We start from the raw sequence: 27,985 nt of genomic DNA on the forward strand, positions 1-27,985 counted from the left end.
CAGTGTAGTCCGTGCTGCAGGGAGAATGGACTGCCATGCCCATGAGCGAGGGAGGGAGAAAAAGGAAAAGTACGAGCTGTCATAGAGCAGAAACAGGAGCTGGAAGCATGTAAATATAATAATAACCACTGCAGCCAAGAAGAGTGCCTGACGAGCCCAGTTGTAAGTAAGCTATTAAGACTCGACTATACACCGTGTTCGTGTTTTCCTCCAAAAACAATAAGTTCTGTTGGAGCAGCCTTTAAACGCCTCTCTCTGTCTCTTGCTAGCAAAGTTGACCCAGACAACAAAGTAAAGCTAGTTTTTGGCTAGGAGCCGACACAGAACCCACCGTATTAGCCAGAGGCCTCTTTACTACGGTTCGGAGCCGCGGACCTTCAGTAACAGTAATAAATCACAGCAATAGTACATTCATGTAGTTGTAAACAGCATGATAATATATTAAGTAATCCAAAGTATTCAGAATACGTTACTCTCATTGAGTAACGTAACGGAATACGTTACAGAATACATTTTGGGGCATGTATTCTGTATTCTGTAATGGAATACATTTTAAAAGTAACCTTCCCAACACTGGTTACTGAAGAATATCACCAGCATCTTTTAACTGTCATGTTAATGATCAACTGTAAATGAATGCTTTATTTGTACAAGTGTATTGAGTATTTTGCAATAGCAGAAATCACACCTAAACAGAGACAAGAGTTGGTTGGCTGTAAGGATGAGGAGGACAGAATGTGTCTGGCCCCTCCTCAGACTCCTGCGCTGGTTATCAAACCAACAACATTTTCTTCTGCCTGAGTGACAGAAATCACCCAGAGCTGTTTGTGAAGAGGATCTGTATTTGTTCAATTATGGACTCTTCTGGGGAAGAAACAGGAAAATGCACAGAGGCAGTGAAAGAGGATTTAAAGGAAGGTGCAGCGGCTGCTTGCGCACAGAGCTCCCGAGGCTGTTGCCAGAAATGTGTCCCTCGGTTTATTCCGTCAGTTTACCGCAATGAGCTTGTGCAACTTTCCAAACTGGCGGCACCAGTGGTAAGACTGTGTGTAAATTTGAAGCTCATTTGAAGTTTGTCACACTCTCTGTCTGTTGTTACTGACAGGAAGAATGGATTTACTACAGAAGATGCACCATGTGTCAATAAACTGAAATTTGATTTAAACGTGGGACCTGGACCCTGGTTTACTGTCTTATTAATAAATACATTAAATGTTATTTATGTTATTATGAAGTCCTGTTTCTGAATGGACCTCAAGCACTGTAGGACTGTACTGTGTATATTTGTTTAGTATTACAATCATTTAATTTTAAATTAAGTTACTATGTTTTTTATGCATTATTTGGATTACATATCAAATTCCTACATGTTTTCTTTAAGCCCCCAAAACATACAGTTGCTTATGTTTTTACTATTTTTACTCTTTATCGTGCTGCTGTAACACAGAAATTTCCCTTGTGGGAAGTATCTATTTTAGATATTTGCTGTATGTTTAACATCCTTAAGTTACTAAATGTTTTAATCATATTCATTACTTATTTATGTTTCTTTTAAATGTATTTCTAAATACAACACAGAGTCAGTATCTCCTCTTCTTCAGGTCATTTCCCAGTTGATGATTTTCATGATCGGTTTTGTCAGCACGGTGTTCTGTGGTCACCTGGGGAAAACTGAACTTGCAGCTGTAGCATTATCAATTGCGGTGAGCAGACATTTCAGTGCCTTTGTTGTTGAACCGTAAATATGCATCATTTTTACCCCAGTTTATGCATGTTGTGTTTTGTTTGCAGGTAGTTAGCGTCACTGGTATTTCCATTGGCAGCGGTTTGTCGTTAACTTGTGATACCCTCATATCTCAGGTAGGGTCCTCACCGGAGCTTTCACTTTATTTGTGTAACCAAGACAAACACAAGCAGCACAGCTGGGTTCCCGGGTTCTCCTGGAATCGCCTTTTAAACATCTCAACACTGAGCTTTTGTGTGGAGTTATTTTTCTTTGATCAGTCATGCCCTTGTTCTTTGGTGGGATTCTGTGTTTTCCAACTTTTCTCACCCGAGCGTCTGTCTACCTGTTTCACGCAGACGTATGGGAGCGGTAACTTGAAGCGTGTGGGTGTGATTCTCCAGAGGGGAGTTCTGATTCTGCTGCTGGCCTGTTTCCCTTGTTGGGCCATCCTCATCAACACTGAGCCTCTCCTACTTGCTGTCAAGCAGAGTCCAGAGGTCGCCAGGTGAGCCGTTATTAACCAGCAAAAGCAGACGCGTGGATGTTGTGACACTGCTGAGCATGTGTTTGTCTCACTCTTAAAGAAACTCGAGTTATGCAAAATGGCAAGCACTGTTAGTTTGTGCAAAATATACAGTGGTCCCTCGCTATAACGCGGTTCACCTTTCGCTGTTTCGCGGATTTTTTTTGTGCAATTTTGCATGTTTTTTTGTTTTTCTGTTTTTACAGTGCGTTGTGTCCATGATCGGCTGTCCATTGTCAACCAATCTCCTCCATGCCGTGTCTCCTGTACAGTACAGAATGCATTCAGCTTGTCAAATTTACATAAATCTTCGATCACTAGCAGTGTGACTGTGAAGTGCTGTACTGTATGTTTTGTCGACGAAACGTTTTGCACCGTCAAAGGCTCCTGCGGTAGCACCCAAGATGCAGAGAAAGATGCTAACCATCTCACAAATGTTGGACCTCTAGACATGCTAAAGGAAGGTAGAAGTTACCGTATTTTTCGGACCATGAGGCACACTGGATTATAAGGTGCATTAGGCGAAACAAAACAGTCAGATAATTCAAACTTTACTCAACTCATTGTTCTTGCTTCCTCTATTTCCGTACCATTGATCCATTAATGTTGACTTCTCTGGCAGCTGCTCTATTCCCATGTTCTGGACCTGAAAACAGGGTTTGATCTTTGGCTTCATTCTTTAATACTGGACTTATTTTTCTACGAAGGTTTGAACTTTGAGAGTGTTTAAACAGGAGAGAAAAGTGTGAAAATGTTCATGCCTGTCTGAGAAAAGTGTATAAAGTGTGTAGTGACGGGTTTTACAGCCTAAAAACAACATATTTTTTAGAACGTAACTCGAGATAAACGAGGGATCACTGTAATGCAGTAATCGAAAAGCACATTATACCAAACCTCATAGTTTGACCACCTGTAGCAGCAGAAACCAGCTGTTAACTCAGCGGTGGAAATGCATGGAAATGTGCGCTGGTTCTTACTGAACACATTTCTGACCTGTGAGAAATAATTCAGTAGATCCTTGTACAGGTTTACAACCCAACAATACTTAAACTACGTGCTGTGTTTGTTTGTTTGTCACATTGTTACTGCGCCTCGACTCTTGGATAAAGCTGCCAAAAACTTTTAAAAAGATAATTAACATCCTGAGACCTGAGATGCATTTTCAGTTTGTCTAAACTATTTGAGATTAGTTGGACCCAATAAGTATAAAAAGGAAGCACCATCATTGGTGGGCTTATTTTACAGCATAACGCATTAAAGTCACCATTGTGTAACACAGCATGAAACAGTAATGAGCAGAATGAAGTAAAAGAACAAGCAAAATGGTATGTAACCTTAATTTATGTGCAGTCAAATGTCACCATCATCAGTTTCACAGGCTTACTTTGTCTTTTCATTTCCACACGAAGCCTCTCCCAGCTCTATGTGAAGATCTTCATGCCCGCTCTGCCGGTGAGTTTGATAGGATTTGATGCAGATTTGGAAGGTGTTGAATATTTAAACAAAAGGCAGGTTGATATCCAGAACTGAGGGTCTTAACAACAGATGTAGTGCTATTTAAGATCCAGAGTTCATCGGTCACACTTGAGCCGTGGCTCAAGTTATCTACTAATCTCAAGGTTTGTAGTTTGATCCTGAGCTGCTCCAGTCTGCATGCCAAATGTCCTTCAGCAAAATACTAACCCCAAGTTACTCTCCAATGAATCCATTGGAGTGTGAATGTTAGATAAAAAGCACTTAGGCATGCTTGCCTAACCCTAAATGTGATCTCCTCCCTTTTGCCCCCAGATCTATGGGCGTTGGTGCTGACGGGTGAATGAGACGTGTTGTAAAAAGCACTTTGAGTGCTCTGAGAGATTAGAAAAGCACTTTATAAGAATCAGTGCATTCACCATTTATCGTGTTTGACTTGGTATTTGTTTCTAATGAGATTTAAGTTTACCTTGTTCAACAATACCAGGACGGCACCAGGACGCTCTAGGCCGTAGGTCGATGATCGATTTTGTAATCGTATCACCAGACCTGCGACCATATGTTCTGGACACTCGGGTAAAGAGAGGGGCTGAGCTGTCAACTGATCACCACCTGGTGGTGAGTTGGATCAGGTGGCGGGGGAGGACGCTGGACAGACCTGGTGCACCTAAACGTGTAGTGAGGGTGTGCTGGGAACGACTAGCAGAGGCCCCAGTCCGCGAGATATTCAACGCACACCTCCGGCAGAGCTTCAACAGCATTCCGAGGGAGGCGGGAGACATCGAGTCTGAATGGACCATGTTCAGCGCCTCCATTGCCGAAGCTGCTGCATTGAGCTGCGGCCGCAAGGTGGTTGGTGCCTGCCGTGGTGGTAATCCCCGAACCAAATGGTGGACACCAGAGGTGAAGGGAGCCACCATGCTGAAGAAGGAGTCCTATCGGGCTTGGTTAGCCTGTGGGACTCCGGAGGCAGCCGACAGGTATCGACAGGCCAAGCGGAATGCGGCTCGGGCAGTGGCTGAAGCAAAAACTCGGGTGTGGGAGGAGTTCGGAGAGGCCATGGAAAAAGACTTTCGGACTGCCTCGAAGAGGTTCTGGCAAACCGTCAGGCGTCTCAGGAGGGGAAAGCGGTGCTCTACCTGCACTGTGTATAGTGCTGGCGGAGCGCTGCTGACGTCGACTGAGAAAATTGTCAGGCGGTGGAAGGAATACTTCGAGGACCTCCTTAATCCCACTGACGCGTCTTCCAAGGAGGAAGCAGAGTCTGGGGATGAGGGGAATGACCCGCCAATTTCTGGGGGCGAGGTCACTGAGGCAGTTAAACAACTCCTTGGTGGCAGAGCCCCTGGTGTTGATGAGGTCCGCCCCGAGTTCCTGAAGGCTCTGGACGTTGTAGGGCTGTCCTGGCTGACACGCCTCTGCAATGTTACCTGGAGATCAGGGGCAGTACCCGTGGATTGGCAGACCGGGGTGGTGGTCCCCATCTTTAAGAAGGGGGACCGGAGGGTGTGTTCCAACTACAGGGGGATCACACTCCTCAGCCTCCCCGGGAAAGTCTATGCCAGGGTGCTGGAAAGGAGAGTTCGTCCGCTAGTCGAACCTCTGATGCAGGAGGAACAATGCGGTTTTCGTCCTGGTCGCGGAACACTGGACCAGCTCTTCATCCTCTCGAGGATACTTGAGGGTGCATGGGAGTTTGCCCAACCAGTCTACATGTGTTTTGTGGACTTGGAGAAGGCATTCGACCGTGTCCCTCGGGGTGTCCTGTGGGAGGTGTTGCGGGAGTATGGGGTGTCTGGCCCATTGCTACGGGCCATTCGATCCCTATACAACCGTTGCAAGAGCTTGGTTCGCATTGCCGGCAATAAGTCGGACTCGTTCCCGGTGGGTGATGGGCTCCGCCAGGGCTGCCCTTTGTCACCGGTTCTGTTCATAATTTTTATGGACAGGATTTCTAGGCGCAGCCAAGTGGCGGAGGGCTTTCGCTTTGGTGGCCACAGGATCTCATCTCTGATCTTTGCGGATGATGTGGTTCTTTTGGCTTCATCGGGTGAGGGCCTCCAGCTCGCACTGGAGCGGTTCGCAGCCGAGTGTGACGCAGCGGGAATGAGGATCAGCACCTCCAAATCTGAGGCCATGGTTCTCAGCCGGAAAAGGGTGGAGTGCCCACTCCGGGTCGGGGATGAGGTCCTGCCCCAAGTGGAGGAGTTCAAGTATCTGGGGGTCTTGTTCGCGAGTGATGGGAGAAGGGAGCCGGAGATCGATAGACGGATTGGGGCTGCAGCTGCAGTAATGCAGACGCTGCACCGGTCCGTCGTGGTGAAGAGGGAGCTGAGTGTAAAAGCGAAGCTCTCAATTTACCGGTCGATCTACGTCCCTACCCTCACCTATGGCCACGAGCTGTGGGTAGTGACCGAAAGGACGAGATCGCGGATACAAGCGGCGGAAATGAGCTTCCTCCGAAGGGTGGCTGGCATCTCCCTTAGAGATAGGGTGAGAAGTTCGGCCATCCGGGAAGGGCTCAGAGTAGAGCCGCTGCTGCTCCACATCGAAAGGAGCCAGCTGAGGTGGTTTGGGCATCTGGTAAGGATGCCCCCTGGGCGCCTCCTGGGTGAGGTGTTCCAGGCATGTCCCACCGGGAGGAGGCCCCGGGGCAGACCCAGGACACGCTGGAGAGATTATATCTCTCGGCTGGCCTGGGAACGCCTTGGTGTTCCCCCGGATGAGCTGGAGGAGGTGGCTGGGGAGAGGGAGGTCTGGGCCTCTTTGCTTAGGCTGCTGCCCCCGCGACCCGGCCCCGGATAAAGCGGATGAAGATGGATGGATGGAACAATACTGCTCAATCTCTAACTTTGATGCCCCCCTCTCATTTATTCTTGGTTGAATTTTGAGGCATAAACTATCCGACAAAGTGGATGAGGGTTAATAACTTGCAGTGGAGGTATATAAATGTATAGAATCTGTGATAAATTTTATTTCTTTGATTTACTATTAATTATTTGACACGTTCATTGTTTTCATTGAAAAGTGTTAGCGTGCTGATTAACCTAAGTTCTGATCATGTGCTCAAATTTGTTCTTCACTTCTGTCAACGAGTCTCTTATAATTTAATGTTTGCTTTCTTCAGGCTGCTTTCATGTACCAGCTGCAGGGGAGGTATCTTCAAAATCAGGTGCAGTGCTTTTGAAGCATGCATATGGCCCAACATTACCTTAATTTAAAACATGAACATGAATGTTATGTGTATTTTGTGCTTTGGTGTACAGGGAATTATATGGCCTCAAGTTATAACTGGAGCAATCGGAAATGTCTTTAATGCAATAATCAACTACGTCCTCATCCATCAGCTGGATTTGGGTGTTGCGTAAGTTTTCCTTCATCATTCCTGTGACATCATTGGTTAAATGTAACTCTCAATTCAGTCGGTGAAAACTATATATATATATATCTAAATTCATGATCCAGTGAATTTAGGTGAATTACCACAGGTTTTATGGTGTGTTGGTAAATTTGCAGACCCAAATGCAGGACACAAGGATCAAGTGTCCTGAAAGCTCCGTCTGCACATGATGGAAGTGACAGCAAATTTGAAACCCATCCATCCTCTTTCACTTGTCCTTTTACAGGGTTACGGGGGGCTGAAGCCTATCTTAGGGTGCTTGAATTGTCACCTGTAAATATGGAGCTTTAATTGTTCTTTTTTCCCCTTCTTTTAATCTCTAATGTTTTTATCTTCTAGTGGATCAGCAGCAGCCAGTGCCATCTCCCAGTATTTGTTGGCATCAGTCTTATTCATTTACATGTACATGAGAGGTCTGCATAAGGCCACATGGGCAGGTCAGTCATTTTACTTCTACAGGGATCCTGAACTTGCTGAAATGTTTTGATTTTGCTGTGTCATTCTTATTTCCAATTCTGTCCAATAATTTCATCATGTTGCATCATTCAGCTTTGTGACCTTTCATACCTGAAGTTTTCCATTATAAATACTCCAGAGTTTAATGTTTGACAAAAATAGTCATACTCTATAACTGTGGCGTGCAGTGTGGAGGAGAGGTTATTCTTTAACACTGCGGTTCCAATAAACTTCAAGACATCTCTGTAATAGTTAAAATGTGTGGGATTTAAATATTGTTTAATAATAATGTCTGATTTATGCAAATTCCTCATTAGTAATTGTTGATCCGAGGCCCATAATTAAATCATAATTTAAACCAATAGTTTGAAAGATGACATATAGAGTCACTCTGACCCAAGGTTATTATCGTTAACGAAAACTAACGAAATAACGAAAACTAGAAGTGAAAAAACATTTTCGTTAACGGAAATAAAAATAAAAACAAAAAAAGAAAAACTAACTAAAACTATAATGAGTTTTCACAAAACTAACTAAAATTAACTGAATTTACAGCAAAAATGTGTTTAGTTTTCATTGATGTGTGCGTGTCATACAATAGTCAAGGGTGAAAATGAAGTTTAGTTTCCAGATTTTTTTCTTGCTGTGTCTCATTATGCCAGCAGGTGGCAGTACGTTAGTCGAGTCGTCTGTGTTGCTGCTCCATCCACGCGCAGAATCATGTCAGGAAAAGTCGGGAGAAAGCGCCAGAGTCCAATTTGGGATTACTTTGAATATGACTGTGTTTTGGATAAAGCAAGTGTCTTGTAGTGGAAACAGACAAATTATGAGGGACATTTCTAAAGGGGAAAAAATCCCACAAACCTTAAAGTGCACTTGAAAAGCTCACACAAGAAGGCTAACCTAGCTTACCTTGAGAAGGTAAGGGAGCACACTCAACCCTCATCCCCAGAAAACAGAAGCTAACCTCAGGCAAGGCAGCGTGATGCATCCCGAGACAACAGGACTGGGATATCTACACAACCGTGTGAGTCAATTGCCTTCAAAAAGTTTATCAAAAATAAACTTGAACCAAAATTACGAACACCCGGTGCTGCAAGAGTTAATAGTCTCATTGGGGCCAAGATATACATTTTATAGTTGCCTGGTATCAATGGTTGCCCAGATAGCAAGGAAACATTGAACAGATGTTGATTTTCCATCTGAACCATCAGAATCGTCAGGCTTGAAATGTCAACACAAAACCAATGTTGAAACAACATTGAAATACTGATGAAACCTGACACTGACATTGAAATAACATTGATTCACTGTTATCGTTGATTGTTGATCTATTTATAGTTGACAAGGTGACAACAATCACGTTGAAAAACCATTGATTTATGGTTGAGCAGGAAATTACAGCTGCTCCCACTTGGACTATTCCATAGCCCCCCCTCTCACAGTGGTACATCCCTTCAGGTAACCATTGTCTTGTACAGTAGAGCGGGACATTAGATTTACTCTCAGCGGAATTGACCGGAGAAGGCATCAGTTCATGCACTGCACTGGCCTGCACCACGATTAATATAAGGTAAGAATGAATGACTTTTGTTCTATTCGTTATTTCCACGGTTGCATTTGAATAACAGTAAAAAACAAACAAACTTGTTAATGTAAAGTTTCGGACAAAATGTGGGAGCCCGAAATTGTGTCTACTTTCATCTTACAATCCGGCAACAAATAAATTGCACTGCGAACAAAGCCAACAAAGAAAACATTTTCGTTTCATTCTTTTCCGTTATATTCCCTTACAAAGCTAGCTTTAACGGTCCGAGGGTTCCTTTGTTCTTGCCGTCGCCTCGGCGCTTGACCCAGACTTTCGCTCTGTAGTTGCTTTTTAGCATAGTACTACAAAAAATTGTAAATCTGTGATATATGATTGATAAACGTAAAGGTAACTGTATAAATGTGTTCAATGACTTTGTTACTTTTAATGATTGGAGAGCACCCGCTTCGATTCGCACTCAATTCAAACTTTACGTTGCACGCTCACCTAACTTTACGTTGCACGCTTACCTAACTTTACGTTGCACGCTCACCTAACTTTACGATGCACGCTCACCTACCTTGCGTTTGCACCTTTTGTCCACACGTAAACTGCGTTTTATTATTTATTTATTAGTTTTTCACCTCTCACTGCTTAAGCCATTAATCTTTCTGGAATTGTTTTTTTAAACAGATGCGACCTCACAAAAGATATTAGCTATGCTGTCAGACCTGACGACAGCTGTTAATGAACTCCGTGAGGAGGTCAGAGCCATCCGCCATCCCTGCTGCAATGAATCGGTAGATGCTGGGGTACTGCCTCTGGATTTGCCCTTGCACAACATTGAGGAGCTAAACAATGCAGAGGCAGCTCTTCAATCATAAGAGGCAAATAAGGCAATGGTAAGTATATAAAGGTTATGTACACTTTGTAACTATAAAGTGTAATAGCTGTCCGATGTGATTTAAATACATAACAACGGCCTGTTGATTAAACACACAAGCACTTGCATACACATTTAAGACATGAGACATGCTAATTCCATCTCTTAAAATGTGTCTATAGGTGAGACGCTTTGCCTTGATTGGAGGGACCACACTGGAGGTGCGAGTCCGCCGTGTAATGGCTTATGCCATTACAAACGAGCTGGCCTCGGTACTCAACTGGGCAGGGAAAAAAACCAAGGACCAGACAAAGCAAAAAATGGCATTTAAAGATACAGCGCTCTGCAAATGCATATATGGTGGTAAGTTTTACAGTTTTTTTGCTATATTACTTTGTCTTTCTTAATAACAAGACTTTCATGTCCGGTTAATCTGGAGATGGAGTCTTTGGTCTTTGGCTTGTTTAGTCCTCGGGTTGTAGTTGTACAGCCCGAGGACCCCATGTTTATTTTGTTTTAAAGGATACACGGCACACCATGCTAAGACTTATCACTTATCACAGCTCATAGCTCTTTGGGAATCAAATGCGGCAGTTTGCAGATTTACGCCTGGTGACTTTCATGTTTATCAGCCTAGGAGTTTACATACTTTCTCCCCGCTGAAGACAGTTAACAAGAGCTTATTCATGTGCTCTAATTCACTTTTTTTGTTTGTGTGTGTGTGTATTTTTTTCCTAGATGGCCTGACGCAGCAGTTAGGGGCGCAGAAATGGCTCCGATACGCCCCAGATCGTATGGGTATGGGTGGTGCAGGACGCACATCATGCATCCCCATCCCAGAGTAAAAAATTACAAACTTCTGTGAAACATATAAATGTAAATAGGAAACTGTCTTTTAATAAAGTATTTAGCAAACGAAACATGCCTATTGACCTTTTTTTGTTTATTTTTTTTCTCTGTTACATCACATGCAATGCTTTCTTATTTTAGGATATTAATGTTGACATGATACATTGTGAGACATTTGTTGTTGTTTTTTTTATAAAGGGTGTCCAATTTGAGGAATAAGTACAATTATGTGTTTAGGTGGTTTAAGTATTGATGGAAACATGCAGTAGTTTAGTATTGGTTAAAATACCTATAAAGAACGGTAGAATTCCAGTCATGATTTAACTGTTGTTTTAATAAAAAGCAACTGTGCGAAAGAGGTGGAAAATCAACACCATAGCTCAACAGTGTTTCAATATCAGAATCTGACATTGTTTCAATGTCAGGTTTCAACATTGATTCAACATCAAAACCTGACGTTGTTTCAACATTAAAAAAGGGTGCAAGAGTGACGTTAGGTCAACGTCACACTTCAACGTTGATTCAATGACGTCGCCTGATATTGACTCAACGTTGTTTCAATGTTTCCTTGCTATCTGGGTGTTCATCTGCCTTTATTTATTTATTTATTTAAAGAACCCATAGGTGGGAATGTGAGTTGTCTATCTCTGCGTGTTAGCCCTGCAACAGACAGGCGACCTGTCCAGGGTGCAGGGTATGGTAGCTGGAATAGCAACATACCCAAGGATGAGCAGAAGAGAATGACTGATATGATGAAACTGGGATTTTGTTACACTTAATTATTGCAAACACAACTAAAACTATAACTGAAACTAATCAAAACTAAACTGAAACTAAGGATTTTCAAAAAAATAAAAACTAAACTAAACTAGCAAACAATTGGTAAAAACTAATTAAAACGATATAAAATTGAAAATCTGAAGTCAAAACTAAATAAAAATAAAAACTAATGAAAATTGCAAAACTATTAAAACCCTGCTCTGACCCACAGGTTGGTCCCTCGACTGTCTCCAGGAGTGGGGACCCTTTGTCAAGCTGGCTGTCCCCAGCATGCTCATGCTCTGTCTGGAGTGGTGGGTGGTTGAAGTGGGAGGATTCCTGGGCGGTGTGATCAGTGAGGTCGAGTTGGGAGCTCACTCGATAGCCTACCAATTGGCTATTACAGCATACATGGTAACTCCAGTGAACCTTTTGACTTTTGCTTATATGTTGACCTGGCATTACATTATTAATTACACATGGATTATTCCCATAGCTTCCACTAGGAGTCTCTGGTGCTGCCAGTGTAAGGGTTGGGAATGCACTTGGTGCAGGAAACATCGAGCAGGCCAAGCTGTCGTGCAAAGTCCCCATCATCTGTGCATGTAAGAACCAACACACTAAGTATTATTGTCTGTGTTAAATGAACAGAAAAAAGTAAAAATACTGCTAACTGAGCAGTAGCAGGATTAGTTTTATTTCATGCTGAGCTTCATGACATAAGAATTAGAAGTAGAATACATTTCATAAAATATAAATGAACTATTCATCCATCCAGCCAACTTCCAACAGCGTATCCAATTAATGGTAGATTAATGGTGGACTCACGGTGCCAAGTCCATCACAGGGCCAACTCAGAGATAGACAACCATTCATATTCATGTATACAGTGACATTAGAGCCATTAACTAACCTAACATGCATTTCTTTGGTCTGGGAGGAAGCTCGAGTACCTCCACAACCCATACAGGGTCCATGGCTGTTTAAATGTCCGCTCTCTGTTGAATAAGTCTTTTATTATTAATGATTTAATTTTAGATAATAAACTTGACTGTTTATTTTTAACTGAAACATGGCTGGGTTCGGATGCACCAGTTGTTCTCACTGAGGCCTCCCCACCAAATTTTAATTTCTCTTTTTCTATTAGAAGTGGTAAGAGAGGTGGTGGGACTGCATCTTTAGCCAACAACACACTCACCACCAAACACATTTTATTTGATCATTTTACCACTTTCGAATTCCATGCTATTGTTTTCAGCAGCCCTCCAGTTTTATCTGTCACAATTTATAGACCACCTAAAGACAGTGCTGCTTTTATCAAGGAATTCTCAGAATTTTTAACAAACATACATTCAAAATATAATATGATAATTTTAACCGGTGATTTTAACCTGCACATAGATAATCCTTCTGACCCTGCATCAAAAGAATTCTTAAACATTCTTCACTGTTTGGATTTTACCCAGCACGTCACGCAGCTGACTCACAACAGAGGACACACCCTGGACCTGGTCATCACCCATGGGCTGTCCGCCAGTGTGTCCTCTGTTGTTGACTTGGCTGTCTTTGACCACTACTGTGTGTTTTTTAACATCACCGGTTTTATTCAGCGGGAGACCTCAGTGCGAACTGTGAGGAGGCGCTATCTAACCTCTGAAGTGGCTGCAAATTTTACCAGGGTTTTAGACGAATGCCCCCCTGTGATTTTACCTGCACCCTGTGATTTTATTTTTAGTCATTTTAACAGCAAACTGAAGAAAAGCCTTGACTCTGTTGCTCCACTCACCACCAATTTCACTATGTCCTTCGCTACAAGTGAAAAACCTGGGTGTTATTTTTGACTCTGAGCTTGGTTTTATCCCACATATTAAACATGTAACCAAAATTGGATTTTATCATCTAAAAAATATAGCCAGAGTCCGCCCTATTCTCTCTCGGGCCAACACGGAGATGTTGATGCATGCTTTTATTACCAGTCGCATTGATTACTGTAATGCCCTGCTCTCTGGTCTTCCTAAAAAGAATATTTCAACTTTACAACTTTTACAAAACTCTGCAGCTCGTGTGCTGACGAAGACGAGAGGGCGGGCCCACATTACACCGGTTTTAGAATCGCTGCACTGGCTCCCCGTGTGTTTCAGGATCGATTTTAAAGTTCTTTTATTGGTTTTTAAATGTCTTAATGGTCTTGGGCCTTCTTATCTCTCAGATCTGCTTTTACCATATGAACCCTCGCGGACCTTGAGGTCCTCTGGTACTGGCCTTTTGATTGTCCCTAAAGTCAGGACACATACTCACGGAGAGGCAGCTTTTCGGTGGTATGGTCCTCGTCTGTGGAACAGCCTGCCGGAGGAGCTCAGGGCCGCAGAGAACGTACATGTTTTTAGGAACAGGCTCAAGACCCACCTTTTTAATTTGGCTTTTACTTATTGTTTATTTATTTTACGCTTATTTATTCTATCCTGTTATTCTATTGTTAATTTAGGTTTTACCTAATATTTATTGATTTTATTCTTATTCATTTTTTAATCTTCTTACTCTATTTATATTTATATTTATATTGTATCCCGTTCTTATTTATTTTATCTTTTTACCCAGTATATACTCTTATTACAGTGGGGCAAAAAAGTATTTAGTCAGCCACCGATTGTGCAAGTTCCCCCACTTAAAATGATGACAGAGGTCAGTAATTTGCACCAGAGGTACACTTCAACTGTGAGAGACAGAATGTGAAAAAAAAATCCATGAATTCACATGGTAGGATTTGTAAAGAATTTATTCGTAAATCAGGGTGGAAAATAAGTATTTGGTCAATAACAAAAATACAACTCAATACTTTGTAACATAACCTTTGTTGGCAATAACAGAGGTCAAACGTTTACTATAGGTCTTTACCAGGTTTGCACACACAGTAGCTGGTATTTTGGCCCATTCCTCCATGCAGATCTTCTCAAGAGCAGTGATGTTTTGGGGCTGTCGCCGAGCAACACGGACTTTCAACTCCCGCCACAGATTTTCTATGGGGTTGAGGTCTGGACACTGGCTAGGCCACTCCAGGACTTTCAAATGCTTCTTACGGAGCCACTCCTTTGTTGCCCGGGCGGTGTGTTTTGGATCATTGTCATGTTGGAAGACCCAGCCTCGTTTCATCTTCAAAGTTCTCACTGATGGAAGGAGGTTTTGGCTCAAAATCTCACGATACTTGGCCCCATTCATTCTGTCCTTAACACGGATCAGTCGTCCTGTCCCCTTGGCAGAAAAACAGCCCCATAGCATGATGTTTCCACCCCCATGCTTCACAGTAGGTATGGTGTTCTTGGGATGCAACTCAGTATTCTTCTTCCTCCAAACACGACGAGTTGAGTTTATACCAAAAAGTTCTACTTTGGTTTCATCTGACCACATGACATTCTCCCAATCCTCTGCTGTATCATCCATGTGCTCTCTGGCAAACTTCAGACGGGCCTGGACATGCACTGGCTTCAGCAGCGGAACACGTCTGGCACTGCGGGATTTGATTCCCTGCCGTTGTAGTGTGTTACTGATGGTGACCTTTGTTACTTTGGTCCCAGCTCTCTGCAGGTCATTCACCAGGTCCCCCCGTGTGGTTCTGGGATCTTTGCTCACCGTTCTCATGATCATTTTGACCCCACGGGATGAGATCTTGCGTGGAGCCCCAGATCGAGGGAGATTATCAGTGGTCTTGTATGTCTTCCATTTTCTGATGATTGCTCCCACAGTTGATTTTTTCACACCATGCTGCTTGCCTATTGTAGATTCACTCTTCCCAGTCTGGTGCAGGTCTACAATTCTTTTCCTGGTGTCCTTCGAAAGCTCTTTGGTCTTGGCCATGGCGGAGTTTGGAGTCTGACTGGTTGAGGCTGTGGACAGGTGTCTTTTATACAGATGATGAGGTCAAACAGGTGCCATTCATACAGGTAACGAGTGGGGGACAGAAAAGCTTCTTACAGAAGACGTTACAGGTCTGTGAGAGCCAGGGATTTTCCTTGTTTGAGGTGACCAAATACTTATTTTCCACCCTGATTTACGAATAAATTCTTTACAAATCCTACCATGAGAATTCATGGATTTTTTTTTCACATTCTGTCTCTCACAGTTGAAGTGTACCTCTGGTGCAAATTACTGACCTCTGTCATCATTTTAAGTGGGGGAACTTGCACAATCGGTGGCTGACTAAATACTTTTTTGCCCCACTGTAGGTCATATCTCCAGTGTTTCCTCAGAGGGCGCTCTCTGCACCGGGGCTGTGATCGACCGTGGCCGCTGGGGCTCTGGGGGTCCTCTCAGCCTGGCTGGGGGGCTTCTTTGCCTCCCTCCTGCTGTGTGCCCAGCCTGGAGGCTGCGGTCTGTGACCGGCTTCCGGTGCAGACGGCTCCCCATGATAGTGTTTCCTCACTTGGCTCATGCATACCCAGTCCAATTTTACTTTTTAAGTGTGCGCGTGTGTGTGTGTGTGTGTGTGTGGGCTGGGGGGGAGGGGGGGCTGCTTTTAACCATGTAAAGCACTTTGTGCTACATTTTTTTTTGTATGAAAAGTGCTTTATAAATAAAGATTGATTGATTGATTGATGGCTGTTCCGTCAACATAAGGGTTCACCACAGGGGGTAGCTTTGCATGATTGATCTGGCAGTTTTATGCCAGATACTCATCCTGACACAGTCTCAAAGGGGATTTGTCTCCAGTTGAAATTGAACCAGTGACCTTTTGCTAATAAAGCAAATGTGTAAATCACCAAATTATGGACCAGTTTGTTTACTCGACCCTGGGCAAAATAGTATGTAGTTGATATGCATTAGAACACATGTTGAATAAACTGCAATAAATTTGTGGACTATGTATACTTCATGTAATTTTGAGCCTGCAGTTAAACTTGAACCCTTTAAATCCCAGCGTATCGTATTTGATACATGCTTTTTTGTGATCATCAGCGTGTAGCAAATGTGATTCAAGTTAAAACTCATATATGCTGATTAAAATTTGATATATATTTTGTCTAAAGGTTCAACAAACAGTCCATTATCAAAAGATGAAAGATTTCTGGCAGTTATATCAGTTATATCATGGTTTAGGTTCTAAAGTGTTAACAGAAATTCAACTTGTGCCTTTTTTTTGAACTTGTTTTTGTCATTAACTGGCTGTGTGGAGGCAGATGAGGACCCAAACGCAAAACTCACGGAGACAGGAACTGAACTCAAAACCACTGCTTTATTGCAGGCCTTACAAAGAAACAGAACTAAACTGGGAATGCTAACAGAAGACCGAGGGAACACAGAAAGACACACGGGTTCGGGGAGGAGACATTGATGATGCGACACTGAACTGAGGGAGACATGCACATAAATACACAGAGGGTTAACGAGGGAAGTGGGAGCACACAGGGAACACAGCTGACACAGATAATCGTAACGAGACAGGGCAGGAGTGAACACAACATGACGCATACTGACGACAGACTGTCAAAGTAAAACAGGAAGTACACAGAGGTTCAGACAGGAGGAGAGAGAGCACAGACATAACGGGCTGGGGAAAACATTAAATGAAACACGAGGGGAAACGAGGGCTCACAGATACACAGAGGGGCACACAGGGGGTAATCAAATAAGGAACATCTTTAACAGAACCTAGGAACCACGGCATAAGGAACAAAATACAAAAATACAAGAAAACTAAGAATGCTGGGCCAACATGGCCCAGGACCATGACAGTTTTTGTTGTTTAACGTGAATGCTGTACAATCGTTCCACTTTGGAAAAAGAAGAATAATGAAATTACAGTACATTTTTCACCACAACTGTATATAAACTGTAAAGTTGGTCACCTTTTGTGTTCCTTGTTTTTCTGTTTTTCCTGTGATTTTAATATTTAAATGCTTTTTCTCATTGCAGTCATAATTGCATGCTTTGTTAGTATTATTTTTGGCATCTCAAAGGATGTCATCGGATACATTTTCACATCAGAGCCGTAAGTATCTTTGACCTTTAACCTTGATTCCAGGAAGAGTTCCTCTCTTATTTATTGCTTCTTTAATTACATGTATTATTCAAGATAATCATTTACACCTTTGTCCCAGAAACATGTTGCCCTTGTTATCAAAGGAGCTTGCAAAGAAAAGCGTCTGGACTTCTTTAAGTTACTTGAAGACGTTTCACCTCACCAGGAACCATCTCCGTTTCAACCTAAGATGCAGACAAACCAGAGTTGTTCCCAAGAGCCTGCGCCTTGGATCCACTGTCAGGGGATACAGAGCAGACTTGATTCTATAGAGAGCGCAAAATCACCTTTTAAGTGAAAGGATAAGACAGGTCCATTTCACTATAGATGCCCTCCAGATCAAGATCAGCCAGACTCTGCAGGAACTGGAAACACTTCTACCCTCTCCAATCTTAGAAGAGGTTTACAAGTTTGTGGACAAGGCTCAGCGGGCCCAACACTCGAAAGGAAAAGAAAGACAACGCAGGAAATTTCACACCTTGCTTTCAAAAACACACACTCCTCATTCTGAATCTGAACCTACACAACCCATAGAAGAAAACACACCTGAAGACAGTCAGGAGAAATGGGTTAAGAACTTTTCAGACAGGAATCTCACTGAACCTGAAAAGAGAGTATTAGCCAAAGGTCTCAATTTTGCCATTTCTCCACAACAGTTGCCCATAGTGGACCTCATCACAGCCACAGAATCTGCCATTCGGATTAATAAATTATCACAGACAGAAGCAGAGCAAATCAGGATGAAAGTCTCAGCCACCCTCTCCAGTGCCAAAGTCCCTCCGTCCAACCTCACAATACAGGAAAAGAAGGCCGTCGCTTCCCTGAGCAAAGACCACAACATCACTGTTTTACCAGCGGATAAGGGAAGATGCACCGTGGTCCTAAACACTACAGATTACCATACAAAGATCACTACTCTCCTCAGTGACAACAATACCTACGAAGCCTTAAAGCGAGACCCCACAAGCAGCTACAAAAAGAAAGTTATAGCTTGCCTTCAAGACTTGGAAAAGGACAAAATCATTGACCGCCTTACTTATCACCGCCTTTACCCAGGGGATGCCATACCCTGCATTTACGGACTTCCAAAAATCCACAAGGAAGCTGTCCCACTCAGACCCATAGTCAGTAGCATAAACTCAGCCACTTATAACATTGCAAAACACCTTGCTACCATCCTTGCTCCTCTCGTGGGGAACACCCCACATCACATCAAGAACTCCACCGATTTCACTGACAAGGTCCAGAAACTTACCCTGGATCCAGATGAAACCATAGTGTCCTTTGATGTAGTCTCTCTCTTCACTTGCATACCCACCACGGAGGCAGTGGAGACTGTCAGAAAACGACTACAAGAAGACAACTCCTTGGAGGACAGGACCAACTTCACACCCGATCAGATTTGCACACTGTTAGACCTCTGCCTCACCACCACATATTTCAAATACAACGAAGGCTATTACAGACAAAAACATGGCTGTGCCATGGGCTCCCCCGTGTCACCTATTGTAGCCAACCTTTACATGGAGGAAGTGGAAAGCAAGGCTCTTGGCTCTTTCAAAGGAAGAGTACCCAGCCACTGGTACAGATATGTAGACGACACCTGGGTCAAAATCAAGACACAAGAAGTGGAATCCTTCACTGCGCACATCAACGCTGTGGATAAAAACATCAAGTTCACCAGGGAAGACACGAAGGATGACTGTTTGCCTTTCCTGGACTGCGCTGTGCACATTGAAGAGAATGGCAACCTCAACATCGAAGTTTACCGGAAGCCCACACACACGGACCAGTACCTCCTGTTTGACTCCCATCACCCTCTGGAACACAAACTTGGAGTAATTAGGACCCTACACCACGGGGCAGAACATGTTCCCTCTAAGCCTGAAGGGAAAAAGAAGGAACACACACATGTAAAGGAAGCACTCAAAACGTGCGGCTATCCTAAATGGGCGTTTTTAAAGTCAGCAAAGAGGCACAGAAAAGAAGATCAGACACCAGCGAGGGAGGATAAGAAGGACAGGCGCAACAACATTGTCATCCCCTATGTAGCCGGTGTATCAGAGAAACTCAGGAGGGTTTTCTCCAAGCATGACATCCCGGTGTACTTCAGACCCAGCAACACACTCAGACAAAAACTGGTTCACCCGAAAGACAAAACGCCAAAACACAGACTTAACAATGTGGTGTATGCCGTACAGTGCAGCGAGGAATGCCCAGACCTCTACATTGGAGAGACCAAACAGCCACTTCACAAGCGCATGGCACAACACAGAAGAGCGACCTCCACAGGACAAGATTCAGCTGTCCATCTGCATCTTAAGGATAAAGGACACTCTTTCGAGGATGCCAATGTTCACATTTTGGACAGAGAGGACAGATGGTTTGAAAGAGGAGTGAAAGAAGCCATCTATGTCCACTGTGAGCGACCATCTTTGAACAGAGGCGGTGGTTTACGACACCAACTCTCTGCCATCTATAATCCAGTTTTGAGATCCCTTCCCAGACGCCTTAACGCCCACTCACACCCTGGGCCATCTGACCTCAGGAATTCGCATGATAAGGTGGGGCCAGGTTTCACAATGAACCCACCCGAAACTCTGGCTGATTGGGACCCACACCCAGTTCCACACCTTGGCTCAGGCGATTAGAGGATCATCAGGGGGTCCTTTTGTCCCTCTGTGGGGGGACACTCCCACTAGGGTTATATCTCGGACTCTCCACCATTTGACCTTAGAACTGAAGAAGCCTCTCGGATGAGAGGTGAAACGTCTTCAAGTAACTTAAAGAAGTCCAGACGCTTTTCTTTGCAAGCTCCTTTGACTACGATGACCTGGATGACTGAGAACCTTCACAGACATATTGCCCTTGTTATCCAGTTTCAGTTAACTAAAACAAGCCTATGTGAGTGCTATAATCAAGTAAATGCATTGTCCATGTGTCCCATTGTATTAAAGGTTTTGTTTTCATTAAGTTTCATATGTTTATGATGTTTGACAATGTTTGTGAATGTACAGACAGATGTACTGAAGCTGAAACTGCACATTTCTTTTAGCGATATTTTGCAGAGGGTTTCTGACCTCATGTTGATATATAGTTTCTTGCATCTTGCTGATGCAATTGCGGTAAGAAATGATTTTACAGCAGTGATCGACATTTCAGGCTAATACTGTCAAATATAAAATGTGATTCAGAGAAATCTGTGTTTGTGTTTACAGGCTGTGGCTGGAGGAGTTGTCAGAGGTGTAGGAAAACAGTCGGTTGGTGCTCTGTGTAACCTGGTCGGGTACTACTTTTTTGGCTTACCCATTGGTGTGTCTTTGATGTTTGCAGCCAAAATGGGGATTGTAGGTGAGGACTGAGTGAGGGTGGCATTCCAAGCTCCTTTGTTTTCCTTCATAGCATTGGATTGATATCACATATTCAAGACAAGAGAAAATAAGATATGTCGTACTTTATTTATCCCTAATTTTATATAATAACAATTAATTTTATTATATTCATTAAATAAAATCAGACATTTTGGTAGTTTTCTAGTCGAGTATGTTATAATAATGCCAGGGAGGAAAGACATCAGCAGTGACTTTGGGGAAGCATTTGTTGCTGTCCATCAAGGTCTGACAGAAGAAAGTCTCTTCTGTCCAAAAAGAACATAGCAGCATGGATTAGGTTTGCAATATTGCATCTGATGGAACAATGTTCTTTGGACAGGCAAGAAGAAAGTGGAGATGTTGGGCCATGCAAACTTCAATGCACACCACAATCACCATCCCAAGCAAAGCACTTCGCTTCTGCGTTTTCTGCTTAGTTTTTGCTAAAGACGTATCATAATATGCCATATGCTGCTATTCATCTAAAGTTGTATTTAAATAATGTTAGAACCTGATGAGGATCAGGCGATACTGGTTGTTAACAGTTGTAACTAAACATATTAATAGACTGAACATAAACTTAACAGAAACCAGACCCTAAAATGACTCCAACTGGGCATTTCGTGGGTCCAAATAAATGAAACCGGTGCAGCCTGAAGACAATGTGAGGAACAGAAAAATAAAAAATGTATGTGCATCGTAAAAGTAGAATGATTTTCACTAGGATGTCTTAGGCTTGTGTGAATTTAGAAGGGACACACACACGCCACAGCAGGTTCAAGCCTGTTTATTCCAGCTGAATAACCAGTGTATGTTGTGTCTTTTCAGGTTACAGGTGGATTGTGACAAATGCGTGCTGCGGTCAGAAATTAGCTGTACTTCCTGCTTGTCAAAAAAACTATTATTATCTTCTTCTTCTGTTTTTTCTGCTGTAGGATTTTGGACAGGCCTTGCGGTTTGCGTGTTACTGCAGGCGATCTTTTTCATCGCGTTTTTGTGCAAACTCGATTGGAAGAAGGCTGCTGAAGAGGTGCACACCTGCATCTATTGACAGTTTATCACACTTTCACTCATCAAAGCATGTCATTAACTGTTGTGTCTGATCAGGCCGAAGTGCGAGCAGGAGTCCGCGTCAAAGAAGAAAAAGACACGATCGAGATGGAAAATAGAGGTGAGTGCGAAAACTGGCTGAAACATATGAGGTGCCGTAAGGGACATTATTACTGAAACGCTCTCACACACACTACTGAAACGCTCTCACACACACTACTGAAACGCTCTCACACACACTACTGAAACGCTCTCACACACACTACTGAAACGCTCTCACACACACCACTGAAACGCTCTCACACACACTACTGAAACGCTCTCACACACACCACTGAAACGCTCTCACACACACTACTGAAATTTTAGCTCTCACACACACTACTGAAACGCTCTCACACACACTACTGAAACGCTCTCACACACACTACTGAAATTTTAGCTCTCACACACACAACTGAAACGCTCTCACACACACTACTGAAACGCTCTCACACACACTACTGAAATTTTAGCTCTCACACACACTACTGAAACGCTCTCACACACACTACTGAAACGCTCTCACACACACTACTGAAACGCTCTCACACACACTACTGAAACGCTCTCACACACACAACTGAAACGCTCTCACACACACAACTGAAACGCTCTCACACATACTACTGAAACGCTCTCACACACACTACTGAAATTTTAGCTCTCACACACACTACTGAAATGCTCTCACACACACTACTGAAAAACCAAGGCATTTCAGTTGAACAGGAAGGCGTTTCAGTTGAACAGGAAGGCATTTCAGTTGAACAGGAAGGCATTTCAGTTGAACAGGAAGGCATTTCAGTTGAACAGGAAGGCGTTTCAGTTGAACAGGAAGGCATTTCAGTTGAACAGGAAGGCATTTCAGTTAAACAGGAAGGCGTTTCAGTTGAACAGGAAGGCATTTCAGTTGAACAGGAAGGCGTTTCAGTTGAACAGGAAGGCATTTCAGTTAAACAGGAAGGCGTTTCAGTTGAACAGGAAGGCATTTCAGTTAAACAGGAAGGCATTTCAGTTAAACAGGAAGGCGTTTCAGTTGAACAGGAAGGCATTTCAGTTGAACAGGAAGTTAATTCTTGACAAAGAAACTGAAGGAAAAAGTGGTAGATTTCAAACAAACCACTACACAGATGTCTACTCAGCAACCTGCTAGTTAGGGGTGGGTTTTTATAATCGATTTATCAATTAAAATCGATTCTGGCTTGGATAACGTGAAATCGATTCATTAAAATCCTGAATCGATTTTTTAATATAAATTAATTTTGCCCGAAATGCCAGAATCTCAGGTGAAACCTCACAAAATTTCAACAACCACCAAACAGCTAAAACAGTAAATGAGAGCAGGAACAAGGATTCTGCACAAAGACGTAAACACACAGCACGGACCGCGGATCAGAATCAATGGGATGTCGCCTTTCTCACCCGATGGCAAGGACACGGTCGGGGCTGAAAGCCAACAGCTGGCTGATTCTGATCTGTCGGCGGTCCGCGCTTTGTTTTCACGCCGTTTTTGCCTGATTCTAAAGCTGTTAGTTTGATCTCTCTCCAAACAATATTGACTGAACCAGCAGCAAAAGAAGATCCAAACTGCACTTCACATAAACATCGTCATGAATTCCCTCTGACGTTTAATGTTTTGCTTCCACCACGATAAAATCACACGTCATGCACAGCTCTCTCTCTCTCTTTCTCTCTCTCTCTGTACTTCAAGAACAGTTTCCCGTCTAAAAATCTGTTTTCTGCATTATTCGCTTGCTTGTTACGCACAAGTCTACTGTTGTTTACAGCGCTGTCGGCCGCTGTTTTTTTTTTCGTTTTACATACTTCCTAAAAGAAAATCTTATTTCTGCCGTTCAATACTGAACAAATTTAAACATTTAAAAATTATGCAAAATGCAAAACGCTTAGCCGTGTCTCTAATAAAACCGCTGGAACGTGAGAGGTAACGTTCATATGTTGATTAATGGTTTTCTTTCGTTTTTGATGTACTGCAGAATATTTTTTATAAAATCCCAGGCCAGGAAAAATCACCTTCATGTTTTTCTGTGTTTTATCTTCAGCTACTTTTACACAAAGGCATCTGCTGTGACGCTTACACCTTTGATAAAGTCTTGCGTGTGTCAGCTTCCTTTTTTTAGATACAAAAATATGTAAATGTACTGATCTGAATTATAATATTGCTGACTGTCAAAATTTCCCAGAATCAAATTGAATTGAATTGAATCGAATCGAATTGAATCGAATCATGGAACGATAAGTTAGACAGCTTAGTCTTGGTGAGACAGCTGCATTACTTAAAAATATATTAGCCTCAGCATAAGTCAAAATTTAGAATAGCAGGAGACGGGCATTATCCTGGTTATTTTTTTTTTTTTTGGCATATGTGCTTTTTGTCTTTTTTAGCAAAGAAAAAAAATATCTTAAAATCATCAATAAAACCAGGGAGAGAAGGCTTAGCGTTCCCCCATTTAACACAATGGATATGATATTTACTCAAACGTATGATGATGTTAATAATGTCTGATACACCCAATGCTAGATGATCCATATAAAAAAAATTATGATGTAATTCAAATAGTGGCACATCATTAATATTTAGGGAAATCCAATTTTTTAAGTTGCACCAAATACATTGTGTGATAGGGCATAGAAAAAAAAAAGATGTTCTAGGGTTTCATTTTCATCAGTACAAAAAGAACACTGATCCACCTCAAAGCCAAATCTCTTTTTTTAGAAATTCTGCCACAGGATTAATTTTTTTTAAAGTGTGTTTCTTTAACTTTAGGTAGAATTGGCTATTTCATAAATTTTTAGAATGCTTTATCCAGTGTATATGAAATAACTAAATTAGAACCATGCAATGTAACCATTCTGTTGTAACTATGAAATATTTTTGTCTTTGAAGAAACAAATTTCTTATTGCATTTTTATCAAACAGCTGACATTGCCCTAGCAATAAATTTGGGAGCACTGATGAGAAATTATTGTATATCATAAAAATTTTAATCAAATGAAGCAGAGGCAGTGGGACCAGTTCACAAAATTTGTTATATTCTCTTTGAGAACAGTTTAGACAATATTTTTCTGAAAAGTCTGGGTAACTTAGAATTACACCGTTATCATCCAACAAATCTGTTATGAATATAATCTTTTTGTTCAAACCAGTCACTCTTGAAAATTGATTTTTGATTAAGTGTTATTACCCTATTATTCCATAAGGTTGAATTATGGGGAGAAGTTGTGGGTAAATCTCATTTTCCCAAAAATGCACAGTCTGTTTTGGAAAGTTTGATATCTTTATGGGGATTTTATTTACCGCAAAATCACATTTCAAAATAAAGTCTAATCCTGTATACTATTTTATTAAACAAGGATCATAGGATGTGGAGCTAAGTAGAGTCTGGCTGTGACAGACAAGATTTTCACCATTTAATTCTAAGGGTGCCATCCATAAATTCTAATTCTGGAGTTTTGATACCACCTTTATTGTATTCCTTCACAAGCTGATATCTTTATATGTAATGGGTTTTATTCCTCCACAAAAATTCGAAAATAACTGTGTTAGCCTTATTAATGCTTTTAGAGGAGATATATAGAGAGTGACAAGGATAAATCAATTTGGAGATGCCTTCAGCTTTAGATAGGATGTTTCTGCCAAAAAAAGCGAGGTCTCTGCTTAACCAGTGGCTAAGTGATTTCTTCATCTCGATGATACAGTTAGAAATATTGGTGTCTTTTCTGCTAATTGGGTTTTTTAGATATTATCAGCCCTATATATTTAACTTTAGATTCAACTCTAACCAAAGCTATTGAGGAGTCAGAGCTTGTATGAATCGGGAGAAGTTCACATTTTTTGATACTGAGAGATAAACGAGAAGCTTTAGTTTTCTCTACCATGTATTTATCTTTCAAAAACATACATGTATCATCTGTGAATTGACTTATTTTGAAGTCTTTATTAAAAATTGATATTCCTTGTATGTCGTTAGAATTTTTGATTAATAGTGTTAACAACTGAGTTGCCAATATAAAAAGCTTAGGGGAAACAGGACATAATTGCCAAATTCCCTGTTGCACCTTGAATCCATTCCTTAATTCAAGGAAGCTAAAATATTGTTAAGTAATGCGGCTGCTTCACTTAGGCTACAAGCACAGCCGTCCCCAACCCCCAGGTCCTGGACCAGTACCGGTCTGTGAGTCGTTTGGTACCGGGTCGCAAGAGTTGAGGCTTGAGTTTGAAATTCATGGTTTTCATGGTATTTATCATTTTTTTTTATTTTTATATTGTTTACGTGGCACAAAAAAGGTTGTGAACTGCTGTACTAGCAGGTTGCTGAGTAGACATCCTTGTAGTGTTTTGAAATATACCACTTTTTCCATCAGTTTCCTTGTCAGGAAACAACTTCCTGTTCAGCGGAAATGCCTCTGGTTTCAGTGGAGTGCGTGAGTGCGTTTCAGTAGTGTGTGTGAGAGCGTTTCAGTAGTGTGTGTGAGAGCTAAAATTTCAGTAGTGTGTGTGAGAGCGTTTCAGTAGTGTGTGTGAAAGCTAAAATTTCAGTTGTGCGTGTGAGAGCGTTTCAGTAGTGTGTGTGAGAGCATTTCAGTAGTGTGTGTGAGAGCGTTTCAGTAGTGTGTGTGAGAGCGTTTCAGTAGTGTGTGTGAGAGCTAAAATTTCAGTAGTGTGTGTGAGAGCGTTTCAGTTGTGTGTGTGAGAGCGTTTCAGTAGTGTGTGTGAGAGCGTTTCAGTAGTGTGTGTGAGAGCTAAAATTTCAGTAGTGTGTGTGAGAGCGTTTCAGTAGTGTGTGTGAGAGCGTTTCAGTAGTGTGTGTGAGAGCTAAAATTTCAGTTGTGTGTGTGAGAGCGTTTCAGTAGTGTGTGTGAGAGCGTTTCAGTAGTATGTGTGAGAGCTAAAATTTCAGTAGTGTGTGTGAGAGCGTTTCAGTAGTGTGTGTGAGAGCGTTTCAGTAGTGTGTGTGAGAGCTAAAATTTCAGTTGTGTGTGTGAGAGCGTTTCAGTAGTGTGTGTGAGAGCTAAAATTTCAGTAGTGTGTGTGAGAGCGTTTCAGTAGTATGTGTGAGAGCGTTTCAGTAGTGTGTGTGAGAGCGTTTCAGTAGTGTGTGTGAGAGCGTTTCAGTAGTGTGTGTGAGAGCGTTTCAGTAGTGTGTGTGAGAGCTAAAATTTCAGTAGTGTGTGTGAGAGCGTTTCAGTAATAATGTCCCTTACGGCACCTCATAGAAACATTCCCGTTATTACAGTGTCTTATTCATGCTTCTCTTTCCAAACCCTAGACTCTAATCACATCCAGACCCCAATCAGCACTATTGCATCCAGTGGTGAGAGCGGCGGAGTGGACCACGTATACATGGAGATGCAAATACCAGAAGAGAGTAAAACCACCAACACCACTACAGTGGGAGATGTTCTGTCAGTGTCACAGCTGGTGTTACGGCGCGGCCTGGCGATACTCATCATGATCCTCATCCTCGCTGCTGGAGTCATTACCAACACTGTCCTCACTCCACTGCTCAAATGATGCGAAGTGGACAGTCGGACAAAAAGCACAAAGTTTATCTAAGGATTAAAAATGCACCTTCTTTTGTGGGAGGGTTACCTACACTGTTGATTCAACAGAGGAACAGCTGTGTGCAGTCTGTGCCCCGTCTTACACTGTCCGGCCACAGAGATGAATTCAATAAGATGAAAAGGGCGGAATATGTAGTAAACAAAGGACAGCTTTATTAAGGGCTTAAATGAAAATGTGTGTAAAATGAGGCCACTGTTTGATAATGATAATCAGTTTGATGACAGTTGATCTTTGTGATTCATAGAACTTAATGTACATTTTATCAACAATACTGTATAAAGACAGTGAAAACAAGGAGACACAAAACAGAAGTATGAGGAAGCAGATG

General features: G+C 42.2%; 1 protein-coding gene and 1 long non-coding RNA gene across 3 annotated transcripts; both read left to right on the forward strand.

Annotated features, from left to right (window-relative positions):
- Positions 1 to 27,638, forward strand: LOC148102613 (multidrug and toxin extrusion protein 1-like). Of its 2 annotated transcripts, none has more exons than XM_087842118.1 (16): positions 1 to 162; positions 1,602 to 1,703; positions 1,792 to 1,860; positions 2,083 to 2,231; positions 3,659 to 3,701; positions 6,850 to 6,894; positions 6,989 to 7,086; positions 7,462 to 7,559; positions 11,830 to 12,011; positions 12,094 to 12,202; positions 17,505 to 17,580; positions 20,666 to 20,735; positions 20,829 to 20,961; positions 21,917 to 22,011; positions 22,089 to 22,152; positions 27,362 to 27,638. In XM_087842118.1, exons 2-16 carry the CDS (start codon positions 1,617 to 1,619, stop codon positions 27,604 to 27,606), a joined length of 1,563 nt encoding a protein of 520 aa, XP_087698244.1. In that variant the 5' UTR covers positions 1 to 162; positions 1,602 to 1,616; the 3' UTR covers positions 27,607 to 27,638. The 2 variants fall into 2 exon arrangements, with proteins under 2 accessions (XP_087698244.1, XP_087698243.1); XM_087842117.1 differs by lacking the exon at positions 1 to 162 and adding an exon at positions 690 to 1,037.
- LOC148102614 (uncharacterized) lies at positions 9,891 to 11,461 on the forward strand. Its single transcript, XR_015719139.1, has 3 exons — positions 9,891 to 10,008; positions 10,172 to 10,352; positions 10,728 to 11,461. It is a non-coding gene; the product is annotated as an uncharacterized LOC148102614 (long non-coding RNA).
- Positions 27,639 to 27,985: the final 347 nt, after the last annotated feature.

This window comes from Neolamprologus brichardi, chromosome 6 (assembly GCF_056152115.1).
Source record: "Neolamprologus brichardi isolate AB-2024 chromosome 6, ASM5615211v1, whole genome shotgun sequence".
NCBI classification, from domain to species: Eukaryota; Metazoa; Chordata; class Actinopteri; order Cichliformes; family Cichlidae; genus Neolamprologus; species Neolamprologus brichardi.

What these genes read in the sequence shown, in the direction of transcription:
- LOC148102613 (XM_087842117.1), top strand. Translation starts at nt 855, where the DNA reads ATGGACTCTTCTGGGGAAGAAACAGGAAAATGCACAGAGGCAGTGAAA. An exon ending in GTGATACCCTCATATCTCAG is followed by an intron (nt 1,861 to 2,082) that starts GTAGGGTCCTCA and finishes TGTTTCACGCAG; the next exon opens with ACGTATGGGAGCGGTAACTT. An exon ending in TGGCTATTACAGCATACATG is followed by an intron (nt 12,012 to 12,093) that starts GTAACTCCAGTG and finishes TTATTCCCATAG; the next exon opens with CTTCCACTAGGAGTCTCTGG.